The sequence below is a fragment of the Topomyia yanbarensis genome, chromosome 2 (genome assembly GCF_030247195.1).
Source record: "Topomyia yanbarensis strain Yona2022 chromosome 2, ASM3024719v1, whole genome shotgun sequence".
Taxonomy (NCBI): Eukaryota; Metazoa; Arthropoda; class Insecta; order Diptera; family Culicidae; genus Topomyia; species Topomyia yanbarensis.
In genome coordinates this window covers 39,323,447-39,339,505 of record NC_080671.1, presented here as the reverse complement: position 1 = coordinate 39,339,505, position 16,059 = coordinate 39,323,447, and the positions used below count along the sequence as shown (strand labels likewise).

The 16,059-nt window shown below is 35.8% G+C and overlaps 1 protein-coding gene across 1 annotated transcript; it reads left to right on the top strand.

Annotated features, from left to right (window-relative positions):
• The first annotated feature begins 430 nt into the window (after positions 1-430).
• Positions 431-14,179, top strand: LOC131682381 (elongation of very long chain fatty acids protein AAEL008004-like). Its single transcript, XM_058963816.1, has 4 exons — positions 431-594; positions 12,903-13,177; positions 13,606-13,768; positions 13,839-14,179. The coding sequence occupies exons 1-4, from the start codon at positions 537-539 to the stop codon at positions 14,141-14,143; spliced, it is 801 nt and encodes a 266-aa protein (XP_058819799.1). The 5' UTR covers positions 431-536; the 3' UTR covers positions 14,144-14,179.
• Positions 14,180-16,059: the final 1,880 nt, after the last annotated feature.

Genomic DNA, 16,059 nt, shown 5'->3' with positions numbered 1-16,059 from the left:
ATAGGGCAAAGAGTTATGCAAAAATAACTCCATCGACTCTAACATAAATGAAAACCCCTATCTCGAAAGGGTCAATCCAAAGCAAGCACTTACACAACTCAACAAGCCGCGAACTGTAAAAAGACTTCCGCCCGCAGTCATTAACGAATCTGTCTGACCGTTGTCCACTGTGTTAATGCACGTGGCATTACAGAATTGCAGTGCAATAATGCCTACCTGGACGGCGCAGTATGCGCGCAAGAAAAAGGGAGAAATTTCACTTTCTTAGTGGAATTTCGCACTAAAAGGGATGGCATCGAGACAAACGCTGCTGAACCTGTTCGGCCGGTCGAGGACGACGTGGATAGCCTTGCCGTGAGTTCGAACCACCAGTCTTACCTTAAACTTGCTCGCGATCGGAAGTACGGAAAGCAAAAGTGATTGATGTTCGTGCGGTTGGTGGTTTGATTAGGATTGCGTGGTGATCTGATAGCTGCGATCAGGCTGTTAAATAGTAGAACTGCCAGGATACGATAATAATTGTCTGCATCCTTAGGATGACTAGTTTCGTAGTGACGTTTTCCAAGCAGTACAAAAATATGACGGAGGGCGCAGGTATGTTCCTACGATGCGGATGTGGCAACGCAGGTTTGGGTTATCCAGTTAATTAGTGAAAACAGATTTATTGGAACCTATCTAAGACAGTACACTTTGCATAAATCGAAAAAGTTCTTTTAACTGTGGAAATGTCTGCACGTGTCTCGTTGATCATAGTATTAAGACAAATAGAAACGTGGAGATCGGTATGTTGAAAAAAAATCGCCAAATGAAACAAGTTCCTACGATGAATACTGATCCCAATTCGTTAAATTAATAGGCAACAACGCAAAAACCAAACACGTTTCAATGCTTAGGGACTAGTCGGACAGCCATCTATCGTGTAATAAAAACTATATTAAAATTGAAATGTTCATCATAAAACAAGTTGGACGATTCACTAAATTGCCTTAATTTAGTTGAGAGATACGTTTTTCTCTATTCCCTTAATTTCATATCAAAATGCTACTACCAAGATAAATATTCCTCTATCGAGAATTGCCCAAGAAATTGTGTGGTTGCCCTTGTTCGAAATCATTCAATGTCACTTGAGGGGGTCCTTGTTTGAATATCCATTTTTGCCTTTCTCATATAAAGAAAGGCTATGCAATTACTGAAAAATCGACTTTTTAACCGAGGCCGGGAGGGCCGAGTGTCATACACCATTCGATTCAGTTCGTCGAGATCGGCAAATGGCTGTGTGTGTATGTGTGTGTGTCATTCAAACTCACACAATTTTCTCACAGATGGCTGAACCGATTTTCACAAACTTAGTTTCATCTAAAAGGTATAACGCTCCCATAAGCTGCTATTGAATTTTTAGTTGATCCGACTTCCGGTTCCGGAATGACGGGCTGAAGAGTGTGGTCATACAGCAAATTCCCATAAAAACGGGTACAACCATGATGTTCAAATGACGTAAAACATAATAAAATGGGCTCAACATTACTCTAGTTTGCGGGTCTGGATCACTAATGATAAATTAAAGCAGCTTTGACCACATTGGCCACCTATAACGGTTCATGATTCCTCCGGGGAGCTCGCCAAGTTCCTAAGCAACTATCACACCTATTACCCAGCGAATTCTCTACCGATTTTTGCCTTTCTCATATAGAAAGGATATGCAATCACTCTTAAAACCGACTTTTTAACCGAGACCCGGAAGGCCGAGTCTCATATATCATACGACTCAGTTCGTCGAAATTGACAAATGTCTGTATGTGTGTATGTGTGTGTGTTTTTAAAACTCACTCACTTTTCTCAGAAATAGCTTAACCGAATCGCTCAAACTTGATTTCAAATGAAAGGTATAACGCCCCCGTAAGCTGTTATTGTATTTTTTGTCAATCGGACATCCGGTTCCGGAGTTACGAGTTGAAGAGTGCGGTCACCCAGCAAATTCCCATATAAAATGGTAACACCATGATGCCCAAATGGTGTAATAAATATTAAAAAGGGTGCAACATAACTCGAATTTTCGGATCTGGATCACTAATGATCATTCTAAGCACTTTTGACCACATTAGCCACCTATGACGGTTCTTGATGCCCCCAGGCACTTTTCAAATTGGTAAGTTAATCTCACACCTTTTTCTCAGGGAATTCTTGACAGATCTTTTTAAACTTGGTTTAAAATGAAAGATATAATACTCCCATGGACTGTTATTGAATTTCATTTGTATCTGACGTTTGGTTCCGGAGTTACATGTTGTTTATTGCGACCACATAGGAATTTCCCATATGAACCGGTACAATCGTAATACTTCAAAGGTTAAAAATCCATTTCTATTTGCAAGTCTAGATCACATCATTTCTCTTTGCAAGTCTAGATTACTGATGGTCAATCAAAGATTCTTTGAATATAATGTCCACTATCGACAGTTCCGGAATTTTCGGTTTCTGGGCGTGTTCCAGAACCAGCCACATCGATTCCTCGGTGATGACTGAACCGATTTCATAAACTAAATATCAAATGGAGGGTATAATATGCGGTTGGGTGTTGCATACTCCATCAGCCCCCTCTCAACTTCCCCTCACACCATCTTTTTCTACAATAACCCTCCTCCCTCCCCTTTGACTTATATTCTCTTCATCCGCCATATACACTTTAAGAGAATTTCGTCCCATAGCCATATATTATAAGTGAATTTGGAGTCGCTCAGCTCAAATTTGATATTGAAAAGATCAGATCAATTCATCTTATAGTGCTAAATTGATTTTTTCACACATTTTATGATATAAGTTTTGCCAATAGTTGATAATGAATACGAATGAGAACATAATTAAACTATCCGATTTCATTATCGTCATTTCAGTTCTTGCGGATTTGATTTCACCGTACTTTAGTGAACTGTAACTTTTTTTACCACAAATTTTATATTAGATGATAGAATCTACCGACATTCTTACTATGACTTTCAGCTATCAACTCGGTGTCGTTTGTTAGTTTTAATCGACGATTTTATTAATTGTGTGTTTAGGCTAGCCTCAATTCGGTTGATTTCTTAGCTGTATTTTCGATTTAGTTATAACACTTTTTTACATTTTAACGACATTCAATTAGCTAGAGATTACTGGGTAGGGAAAGTTATAAAAATTTAGAGCCATAGTACTCAAGTGAGAGCAAGGATGTAAAGTATACAGATCGGAAAACTAGAAATATCTTTAGAAAAAGCGCTTCTGTTATAATCTAGCCAAATATTAACCCATTCATGCCCATGTTGTTTGTGGACAACAACGTTTTTAAACAGCTATAGCTTTTGATTGAGGCAAGATTTTCTCACAAAAACAAGTAAGGCTCATTAATGTGATTATTTTCTTTAATTTAAGTATTAACAGTTAGAAGGATCAGCTCTAGAACTGAAGTTATTGCAATTAGTCTCATTGTATTCCGATGGAGCAGTGCTGCCAGGGACAGTTTACGTTGACAACGGAAAATGATTTTTCATATATCTTCGTTATGGTGCAATATTATTGAAAACTGATAAAACTTATCAATTTAGACTGTCGTTGGCTACGTTTTCCACGTAATTGGACTATTGTAATTATTCTAGGAGAATTGTATTGAGCATTAGAAGGTAAAAATTGACCAGCTTCTAGCACTGCCATGGAAGCACCTATCTTTATGAAAATAGGCTTTTAGTGTATCTTGACCCCACCTTTTTCAAGGAAAAATAGTTTTGAAACCCTACATGCACTACAAAAAAAGTTGAGCATGAAAGGGTTAAAAAAACGCCTTTCTACTACTTATGCGCAAATTGATAAGTATTGAGGCCTTGTTAGCTTAGTGTCGACTATCAGAGATAGTACTTCATCAGCCTTTAACTTCGCAAATTCTGTAGCATAAACACTCAAGTTAACTAGCAGAATTTTCATAATAACTTGCATCAACAGTCCTTTGGTGAGTTTTAGGCTGTTAAGGCGTGGATATTGACAAAATCGGGACATATATTTTTCTTTCTTTTTAACAACCGAAGTTCTTAATATATTCTTCTTTAGTCCCTAATTATAGCTTCATAGTCTTTTCCGATTATTTAGTTTAAATTTTGCTTAAAAGGAGCAAACAGCGCAAAATTTAAAATAAAATTAAAATTTTGATTTTATTCATATTAAGGATCTCTAAGATAAGAAAAATATGCCCAAAAAAAATTTACTCGAATTCGACTTGGTTCGTCTCCTAGTGCCCACCAAACTACCAACTATCAATTTTCATATGAATCTGACAAAATCGTGGGCTGATAAAATCAACAACATGACAACGACGGTCCATAAATACCTTCTCGTCTCATTGCGACTGTACACTCCGAAAAATAGATCATTGTCACACACGTCCATAGCGAACTAGTCCATTGTTCACATTGTTCTTTCAAATTGATGTTCTTTGGGTGTTTCAAACAACTCGAATAATTAAAAATCATATTTGTTCTGTTCGCTTTCGTCCCTTTCTGGACAGCCAGTTTATAAAAGGAGCAAATGTGTTATTTCAAATCTTCAATCTTTTCCTATTATATTTTTTGTTCCAAGGACGTCATCGTCAACATGTTGCATATTGAAATTGAGCTAAGGATTTTGAATAATTCATCCAAACATACCAATGTGGTAAATCTAAAATATATGATGTTATTTTGGAATGCTATATGAAATGTCATTGGTACAGTACAGTGTTGGCAACAAAAATGATTTTTGGCATTTAATTCGATGTATCGAACTTTGAACAGCTATAACTTGTTTTAGAGAAATTCTAACACCGTACACCCTTCGGCAAAGTTGTTCAGCATATCCTGGACTACACATCTATCTATCTGTTGGCATACTGCAGGAAGAATTGTAGTCTGTAGAATTAAAAATGCAAAAAAGTAAGTTTTCCCATACTAATTTCCATGCAAATTTCAAACGCAATGCGCTACGCCGGGTCAAAACCAATCGACCCCAAATTTTGCAGTTATTTGGGACCCCAAAAGGAGCCAAAAACAGTGCTGTGCTCGGTTGATGTGGTTATGATTACGTTTTTCCATATAACAATGCCCCACCCTAATGTGCGTGTATCATCGTGAAGAGCTCGAGCATTTCTACGTTAACGTGTTTAATCGCGTTTGCGTTTGTATCTTGTGCTAACGTGTATGTATCATCGCGTGTGTAAATTCTATTTTATAACCGTGTGCCTTTCGCATATTCGCGTGTGTTCTTGGATGATAGCACGCGAACCACGAATCTGATACTTAATTTTTGGTGTACGGTTTAGATGCTAGCAGTAAGTCAGATCTTCCATATCGCTAGGGTTCCCGGTCATGTCGTCATAGTGTCATGTTGTCTGGTGGATATAAGCTTTATTTTTTTTATTGGTCCAACTGAATGTATTAACCTATGTTGCTAGCACGGAGGGAAATACTTTCCGGACGTAACCGATTCATGATCGCTAGAACACGGACGTTCGTAGGTTCGCGTTTGAGACCGCGTTTGAAACTCCGTAACTGCGTTTATCTTATTACGGGGTGTTATCAAGTTTGCGCGATCGCGGGTGTAGTTGTGCGTGGTTGATCGCTAAGGGCGTTTGTATGTTATCGTCTTAGTCGCGTGCATGTGACTTCGCGTGTACAAACCTCGATTTTGTAACCGTGTGACAATTCACATATTCGCGTGCGTCGTTCTGATATTTTGTTTTTCGGTGTACAATTCACATTCTGACAGGGAGTGAGTTACACCATATCAATGAAGTTCCCTAAACAAGAAAATAGAGAAGTAATAATGGAATATATGTTTAATGACATAAACTCTTTTCAGTGGGATTCTTGATTTAAAAAAATCTACTTAGTTGCCAAATTAGACAAAATCTTCTCACAAACTTAGTTTTATTGTATTCTGAGATGATTATGACTTTCATTGGTTTAGTTTTTGATAAAAATACACTAAAAAATTCAGCTTGAGCAAGGAAAAGTTTTTTTTTCCTTGGAAGTCCTCATCTTGAATTTTTTACGGTAGGTAGGGAACATAATAACCTATCCTAGAACAAAATTACATCCAAATCAAAGATGGATTTTTTTTTTCCAGTGTAGGAGTCGAGGAAATTTTTGTCGTGACTAACGACTTACCTTTCAATATAGGGGCCACTTTTCAAAATTTCGAAAGAAAATTGATGTAAGATTTTGAACGCTTATATCTTTTGTTGTACTGAATGGATTTAATTAATTTCTTCAGCATTTTGTCGAAAATATTTGTACCAATGTTGTATTAAATTTTGGAATATGTAGGACATTTATTATCAACGGAAAAATAGTGTTTTGAAAAATCTTTCGAAAACGACTCGGAAAAGTGAAAATTTTCAGCCCATTCCGCACAGAGCCGTCAATATGGTGCACCAACCGAACAATAAAATGATGAAAAGTTTTAAATATAGGTCCACTACATGTTTGTTCCTATGATTATTCGTATTGGGTTGCTTGGCGAGAGTAGTTTGTGGGGGAAAGCCGGCATATTCGTTTTGGTTATGCCATTAGAAACCGGACGGAAAGGAAAGGCTCATGTACGGCACGAGAACGAGCGAGAAAGCGATAGTAGTGCATATTAGCGAAAGCGTTACGTACATTTTGAACTTTAATAACAGGTTTTTGCAAATCCTTCCAAGAAAATCAGTGAATGTGGCTACTCTACCACTAAGCGAAAGCTACACCAAAACGAATGATAAAAATATTTTCATTTATCGCACAAAGGAGGGCCTTTCATCTGCATCGAAAAGTTTATAGATAGGAACGCCTTGATGCAAAGCGTGTTCATTCGGTGTGAGCTGCAAAAGGGGAATGATCATATGTGTGTACGCAATAAAAACAATCGTCGGCAAGGTTTGAATTGTTTCAAAAGATTCTCGTCTTGTAGCAACATAGTTATCTACAAACCGTCCTTATTAGGACGAATGAAAAATGGAAAAAGATGGGTTGGTAATATATATGACATAACAGGGGTGTCGTGACCACACTTCGAAGTTATTTCAAATCTTGCAAAGCATAAATTGACATAATTTCAATGATTATTCCTATATGAATGAAATGACAAATTTTCAGCTCAACGCGGCAATAACTTTGCAATTTATAGAACAATTTTATATTTTTAGTTATCATATATCAACTGTCATCTCTTCTAAACAACTTAACCCTCTGCTGCTAACCCCATCGTTTTGCAGGGTTAAGGAGAATCACTGTAAAATGTCCAATACACGATTTTATGTTGTTACCTCCACTAAAACACTTCAGAACACTCCCACCTGTCATACATGTACATTGTCTGCATGAAATTATTGACCTGTATTCAATGCGGAGAGCTCGGTAATAAAATTGTTTTGCTGAATATAGGGTAAAGTGCCTATTTTCACCATACTAAGCAGGGTGCCTCACTAATTCATTAATTTTTCGGCCTACAATCAATGGAATGCGAAAAAATTATGCGTAAAATTTAGCCTTCAAATGGCAGATACAAGCAGAATTTTAAGAATATGATTGTCGTGACTATGTCCCGGACATTACCCGCCCCTAGTTTTTCGCTAAGCGTGTTCATTTCTGTACGCTAGGAAAAAGATTCAAGAGATTTTTACATTGATATTTCAAGGCAAGAAAATATGAAATTTGTTCATTTCATGAATGAATGTCTCAACGAGCTTAGAATCCAGCGCATCCCCTATCAACGCAGACGCCAACAACAAAGGTTCTTTTCAGAACCACCATAATTATTATAAAGAATAACTTGAAACATTCCCACATATTTTATTGAGTATCATTCGATTTGAATTACAAGTCAAACGAGTAGTCGCGACACTCCGGTTATGTCCTAGACATTACCCACCCATCTTTTTTTCAATATTTTTATTCAAAAATTGGACTAACTTTGTGAAAATCACTCCTACATTTTTTTGTAGGACTTGTCATTTTTAGACTATAGCCTTTTGAAAAAAAATGGTAAAAAAGTTTGACCCTTTTCAAAAGACGGTCTAGATCATTTTTGGAACAAACAAAGTATGCAAAATGGCTTTTTGTGACAAGGTCTTCATGTACAGAAAGTTTCATTAAAATCTGAGAGGATGCTGCCAACTCTGAATACGATTTAGCGCGAAATTCGTCTTTTTACCTAAATTTTCGTTCACTAAGGAAAAATAAAGCATAGTTTCGTCTTCCTAAATACGGCTTTGGTACCTTAGTGCAATATCAGCATGTTTGTGCACTTGATGCAGCTTGTGACACACGGATGACTGGTGACCAAAAGGGGCCAACTAATTTTCCGGTTTTTACAAGAAGCAGGAAAATATTCCAGATTAACAAACTTTTTCTTGTAAAACTACACTTTTTTTTATTCAGTTCGCTTATTTGATAAGCACGCCTTCGATAGCTTGACGGGGCCAATTTCTTTGTTTCACATTTTTAAAGTTCATAAAACTAGAGGTTTCTAATATGGAATAACTTTTTTTTTGTTAAACTAAAGGGAGCAATATTACAACTAATTGCTGAAAATACTACTACGTTATATAAGTGGTTGAGTATTTACGGTAAGCACGCTAAAAAATGAGCAAAAGTGTGTTTCGTTATTTTCTTCAAATTGGTATAAATGTTCGATCATGAAAATATCACTATTATGTAGTCTAAGCGTTAAAATTTATGAATTGTATGCGTTGCTTTTTACCTTTGCGATGTATAAATTGTAAATTGTGGATCAAAAGGTAAAATATCTTACTGTTATTACTGTTGGGATAAATGCAGTAATTCCTGCATTTGTAACCAAAATCAAACATTACTTTTGAAAACAAGTGTCAGTTTTTACATAGATATACACTGTGAAAAATAATGATAAGAATGCATGTCATTTTAAGGAATTATCTTAGTGTGAACGAATAAAAATGACACAATTGTAACATTTGCTGCTTTAGAAAACGTTTTTTATAATATTTAAAGAAATTGGTTACTTGTTTCAACTCACATTCATTGCTGTTTCAACTTCAACCTCGGTATGAGGAGAGTTGAAACAAAGAGAACACTGTTACAAAAATCAATATATTGATGCTTTGTTATTGATTTGTACTAATTATTCTGATGTAATTTGATAAAGCATAAACAGAAGTAAGTAATTTAAAAGTAAGCAATCATCTAATTTAAATTTAAAAGTAAGCAATCTGAATAAAAAATTGTTTCAACCCTCCTCGGTCTCCCCTACAGTTCGTTACAAATGAGGAAATTTTACTAGGAGTGAAGGGTTCTTATGCGTAGTAACAAAATTTGATACTTTTATACTAGAAAAATTATGAAATTGAGCAATTGTAATAAGAAAATACTTTTGAATTTGCTTTTTGTAAGGGCTATTCTGCTTAAGAAAGACTATCAGAAGGAGGGTGAATCCCAACCTCGGAGTAGCAGCAACCAAGAGGGGAAAGAGGGCGTAATTTTTTTAGTAGCTTGCTAATTAATTTTTTTGATTCATTTTTTCCAGAAAAAAATAAAATCATTACATGTACAACTTTAATTTGATGAGCGATCGTAGGACAGCCTCAGGGGTATCTATCGTTCCAAGTGTGCTAAGGCGCCGCGTTTTCAAATTTTTAATGACTTAAGGTTGGACAGAGAATGCGCAAAATTCGCAAACGAAAAAAGCAATTTTTTTCCACATCGTATGTCAGATCTTCATAAAAATCAATCAGCGTATGTAGAATGTTGTTACAGTACTGCTGATTGATTTTTATGAAGATCTGACATACGATGTGGAAAAAAAATTGCTTTTTTCGTTTGCGAATTTTACCCTTTCTCTGTCCAATCTTAAGATAGAGAAACAGTCTCTTCAATAAAGTTGTAGGTCATATTATAAATATATTTTCTGAAAATACAAATAACTCCAAAAACACACTTTCATTGAGATAAATGTCGTTTGAACTCTATCAAAATACTCTACGCATTTGAGTAGCGTAAAAGAGTTGCTGGAAGTTGCTACAACCAAATATGGGTTCAATAGTTGTTAAGAAACCCAAAAATATTGAACCAAAAGCAATCTGGCCTGGAAGAAGGTTGCGTAAAATATATTTGAATTTGTTAACCTTCTTATGATTTTATGGGTTCTTGTATCACTTGAATTTGTTCTTCATGGATATAAGTAAGCAAAATTTGGGTAAAAAGAACTATAAATACCATATTTTCCAAAAATATGCCATGCCTCAAAATATGAAGGACTTTCAAAGTTTGCACTTTCAGCTTTACCGAAAAATTGATACCAGTCCCCTCATACAGACTCGATGTCAAACTAATTTGATACACCTAAAACGATCCCGTTAAGAATCACTTGCAATAATGTAAGGATCGCAAGCTCAAATTGCAAGTATTCTGGTAATGTGCTAAAATTGCAAGAAACTTTCTTGCATGCAATATAAGAAGCGGAAAAAACGATTTTTTCCTATGTATTAGCGATGTATGAGCAATCTTTTGATATTATTATTGAAGAACCTTATATAGGCATATAAGTCACCCTAAAAATAGAGTTAAAAAGTATGTTGGTATAGCAAGAGATGAAGTGATTTTATATAACTGCTAAATTGCAAGAGATGCTAACATTATTTGCAACTGATTGTCGCTTGCAATTATTGCAAGAGATTTTTCTTTTGGGTGTACAATCAAATAAAGTGCAAGGTGCCTTATAGTAACTTTGCCGAACACACCGTAACTCTAAAATGAAAAATAATTAATGCTTCGACTTTTCTTTCCCCGACTACTATGCGTCGTTGGAATTTTTGGCAAAGTGTGCTTAACAATATACATTCATGAAAGAAACATATATTAAACAAAAATGTACATAAATAGCAAGTATTTCTGAGACGACTGTCCATCGATGTCCAACACCGGTCGGTCTGTGTTGCCCTCTACCAACTATTGTGTACTTCGTCTTGTTAGCATTTATAGTCAGTCCGATTCTCAGCGACTTGCTTTTAGAAGGCACAAATATCTCTTCCACTACTCTCCAATCAACGGCAGTAAAGTAAACCAAAGAAGCACATGAGATCTCGTGATTACGGTGATTTTATTCTAATTTTTTTAGTAAACTGATAAAGTAGCCTAAACGCGGTCATTTTGGACCTTTTTTGTATGTTTGTATGATTATTCTGAAATGGGTTAAGTTGAAATAAATCAAATTCTCAAAATTAAGAATTACATTGTTTTTGCCTTTCTCAATAGAAAGGTATTGCAATTGCTCTGAAAACCGACTTTTTAACGGAGACCCGGAGGACCGAGTGACATATACCATTCGATTCAGTTCGTCGAGTTCGACAAATGTCTGTGCGTGTGTATGTATGTGTGTATGTATGTGTGTGTATGTGACCAAAAATGTCACTCATTTTTCTCAGAGATGGCTGAACAGATTTTGACAAACTCAGTCTGAAATTAAAGATACAACGTTCTCATAGGCTGCTATTGAATTTCTAATGGATCCTACTTCCGGTTCCGGAATTATAGGATGGTGAGCACGATCACGCAGAAAATGTCGATTTTAATAAATTCTGTAATAAATGTATAAAGGTGAAATTTGTTTTCCAAAATATGACCACAACTGCTTCGATTTGTAGTATTAGGTCACTAACATCCATTCAAAGTCTCTTTGGCCACATTGGCCACCATCATCGGTTCTGGAAGCCCCGGCGGAAGTATCCAAATTCAGAATAACAGTCACATCGGTTTCTCGGAGAAGGCTAGACCGATTCAACCATACTTAGTCTCAAATGAAAGGTGTTGCACCCCCGTAAATGGCCATTTAATTTCATCCCGATCCGACTTCCAGTTCCGGAGTTACAGATTGTGGCGTGCAAATTGCGATTCAGACCGATACTCCGATGAAAGCAAAAAAGGTAAAAATTTCGCTAAATTTTCTCTCAAACAACTTAAATTTGCTGTTCTAAGTCACCGATGGCCAACCAAACTTTCGTTGACTACAATGACCACCATAGACGGTTTTGAAAGATGGCCGCCCGGGAAAAGCGGCCATCTTTCAAAATTGACGAACTCACATCAGTTTCCCGGAAGTGGTTGAGCCGATTTTCACAAACTTAGTCCCAAATGATAGCTATAATAATCCCACAGATGTCTATAAAATTTCGTACGGATCACTTATATGGGTCCGGAAATAAAGACTAAACCGTCCGGTCACATATGAAATTCTCACTTAAGCCGGAACTCAATTTTTTTTTTTCAAAAAAAAAATTTCAGAAAAAGAATTCGTATTTTTGATGCCAAACATCTTTAAAATGCATGAAACGTCGAGATTTCATGTTATATCCAAAAAACAATTTTTTATAAAAATCGACATTATGGACTTAGCCGATTTCGCTCCATTTTTCAGTTCAATATTACCGTGACTATTTTTTCTTTTGCAAAATTTTAGAACTCGAATAATGATTTTTTTTTCTTGTATATAGTTGTCAAGTCATTCTGAGGATGTTATCGGCTGAATCAGTCAAAATAAAATGGCAAAAACGAAGTATTGCTTCTTAATCCGACATCATTTTCTAGACTCCTTGATAAAGGTTAAATATAATCACCGAAACTGTCGGATTAAGAAGCAATAATTCATGTTCAAGTCATGTATAATAAAATTGTAATGTATACATTTGAAAGCTTTTAATAAATATAAGTAACTAAAAATTCTCGTGTTTATGATTGAGAAAAGCACAACTGCACCGCTAGGTGGATTAAAACAGGTTTTTCATATATTTTATCGCAAAATCGATATATTTTCAAGTGACTTGTGCAAGTAATGTACATTCATGGCTTGAATTTTTATTGTCTCTATTTGCTTTTAATAATCCCATCTCTTCGCAGACCCCATCATCGACAGCTGGTCTCTGATGGGCTCCCCAACGCCAGTTCTAAGCATCGCCGGTTGCTATCTGCTGTTCGTGCTTCACCTCGGGCCCCGCTGGATGCAGAATCGCAAACCGATCGAACTGAAGCCGGCCCTCATATTTTACAACGCCGCCCAGGTCGTGTGCTCCACGGTACTCTGCGTGCAGCCGTTCTTCTTCGGTGGAGTCAGCCACATGTTTAGCGTTTCCTGCCACGCCAGCGATGCTTTGAACAAAGATCTTCGACTGACGGTAAGCAAAATTGGATAATTATTGTGTATGGCGTGAACAGCTTAATTAGATTACAGCCGGAATCTTGCTGACGTAAGGCGCAATAGCTTGATTGTAGGGCGTCGCGCCGGCCGGCCGGCGGATTATATCTTAACTCCGCGGATTAAATCAAATTATACAAATCAATTGAAACTAAGTACCCTCCCCCCGCCCTCTTCCCATTGTTACTGCTAGTAATTGAAGACCAAGATCATTAGATGCTAGAAGAAACCTTTTCGCTGGCGGCATCATATCCGATATCCATCAAGAAGATCACTTTCAGTGACATTGCAAAAGAACACCTGCCGGTAGTTACTCACTCCGTTAATAATAATTATTTTCTCGGAATCATTATCATTACTTGATTTGTTTGTTTTGATGATTCTTTTTTTTGCCCTTGCCATTCACAGCTTTGGAAGTGCACCTGGTGGTACCTGGTGCTGAAGCTGGTTGAACTACTCGACACCGTGTTCTTTGTGCTACGCAAGAAACAGAATCAAGTATCATTTTTGCACGTCTACCATCACACGATAATGGCGGTCTTCACCTGGGGCTACCTGAAGTATTTGCCAGGTATGGGCGCGATCGAAGATTGAAAATAATTAATTAATTCAGTAACAACTGACTCTCTTCCCAAATTTAGGAACCCAAGGTGCCTTTCTCGGATTCGTAAACTCGTTCGTGCATATCGTTATGTACACCTACTACCTGATAGCTGCCCTTGGACCTCGCTACCATAAGTACCTCTGGTGGAAAAAGTACATGACGACGCTGCAACTGACGCAGTTCGGCATCATGCTGGTGTATCTGTTTCTCATCATTACCTTCCAATGCAGCGTACCGCGATCGCTCAGTTTCTTCTTCGTGATCAATGTGACCATTTTTCTGTTTCTGTTTTGGAATTTCTACCGAAAGGCTTACGGCCGGGGGCTGAAAAAGGAGGAGTAGGACGAAAGGAGGCTCGTTATCGGTAGTTTAAGTAATATAATGAGCTATAAGCTGATTTATTGAATAATATTTTTTTATGATTTAATAAAGTATTTATTTAAATACTATATCAATTTATGGAGTAGCATAAAATATCACTCGCTTAGCGATGTAATTTAAGATTTTTATATAATCGCAAATGATTCGCACATAGTATTAGTTTATGTTAATTCAAGGGTGAGTAAAGTGAACCTATGTACCTATGGTATATGACTTTCTCAGCTTCCCTATGTGGAATAACGAGTTTTTTGCAATTTAAAAAAAGTAATTGGTTTTCACGAAAAGGATTGTTAAAAAAAATTTAATTGATTTTTGTTCTTCCAGTTTTATTCCTTTGAGTTAATTGATTGATCTTCACCATAAATAACTGTTTTTGAACATTTATTTCAGTATTCTTGGCTTCAAAAGTGCAAAACTTGAGAACGCGATCTTGAATACAAAATCAAATTACGCCTTGGGACTTAGTACCTGAATGCAAACGAAATATGGCTCCTTACGTCACTTTTTATTTTTGAAGTCTACAAAATACAAAAATGATTTGAAATGCTCATAAAACCCGATCCTGACATACGGGTTTGCCATTTTTTATCAGTTTCCTTCTACTTTCCGAAAAATAATATGCGGTCACAGCACACCCAAGTTGTTTTTTTTTATCCAGGAAGATCCGTCCGAAAATCTTTGAAATCGTGACCGACCATCTTAGATTCCAATGAAACTTTACACGTTTCACCGTCATGCAAGACTAAATATTTTCCACAGGTAATAAGATTATTTTGACTCAAGAGCAACTTTTCGAAAGGGCGTAAACGTTTCTACGTGTATGAATTTCAAATTTTTTTTGTTCGATTACTGTATTTTATACAGCAAAACTATCTGAGAACAAGTTACAGGGAATGAATACTTCTGTCCGAAAAAAAATACACTGAACAAAATGTAGTGTCATTTTTCAAAAAAAACAAAAATTTATGATAAAAATTTAAATTGCGATAAAACCCATTTTTTTAATTTTTTTTATATTTTGTTACCAAAAACCTAAAGAGAAAAGAAATAGTGTAACTTTCATATGGTTTACAATATCGCCTTGACGTCAAAGAGAAAGTTGCAGGAAAGTTTTCGGGCCTTCTGAAAAACCTATTATTGTTGATGGAGAAACGCGGCTAACTTATGAAAAGTTCGTAATAAAACAAAATAATTGTGTTGTTAAAACAAAAGTTAAAATATCTCGAGAACTACTACATTTTAGAAAATTTTCGTTAAGAGCATTTCGATTTAAAATGGCGTTTAGAATCATATTCAAAAAAAAATTGTATTTTTGACTACAAATAGTAAGAATTATAAAAAATGTCAAAAGTTGTTGTTAGGAAAACTTTTTTATTGAAAGCTTCTCCATGATCCAAATACACTAAAAAGGTTGGTTTTACGTCTTTAAAACGATAAACATTAAATTTTTAACATTTTTTGATGGGGTAACGCGAATAACATTTAAAAAGAGCATAATTACTCGAATTAATTGTTTTTGAAGCAGCAAAATTTCAAATATCTCGAAAGCTATCGCATTTTGGAAGCTTTTTGTTTAATATATTTTGATTTTAAATGGTGCTTAGAATTATATTCTGTAATAAAATTACAATTTTGTATGTCAATTAGTATGAAATTTAAAAACATATATGAAGTTATTGTTAGAAAAACTTTTTTACCGATTTTTTCTCCATCATGCCATCACATTCAAAATGTTTCTTTTCTCTTTAGGTTTTTGGTAACAAAATATAAAAATTAAAAAAAATGGGTTTTTTCGCAATTTAAATTTTTATTATAAGTTTTTGTTTTTTTGAAAAATGACACAACATTTTTTTCAGTGTATATTTTTTTCGGACAGA

Bases quoted from the DNA above. Each gene is read 5' to 3' on its own strand.
- LOC131682381 (XM_058963816.1), top strand. From the start codon at position 537: ATGACTAGTTTCGTAGTGACGTTTTCCAAGCAGTACAAAAATATGACG. The intron at 595-12,902 runs GTATGTTCCTAC...ATCTCTTCGCAG, and splicing joins AAATATGACGGAGGGCGCAG to ACCCCATCATCGACAGCTGG. The intron at 13,178-13,605 runs GTAAGCAAAATT...TGCCATTCACAG, and splicing joins ACAAAGATCTTCGACTGACG to CTTTGGAAGTGCACCTGGTG.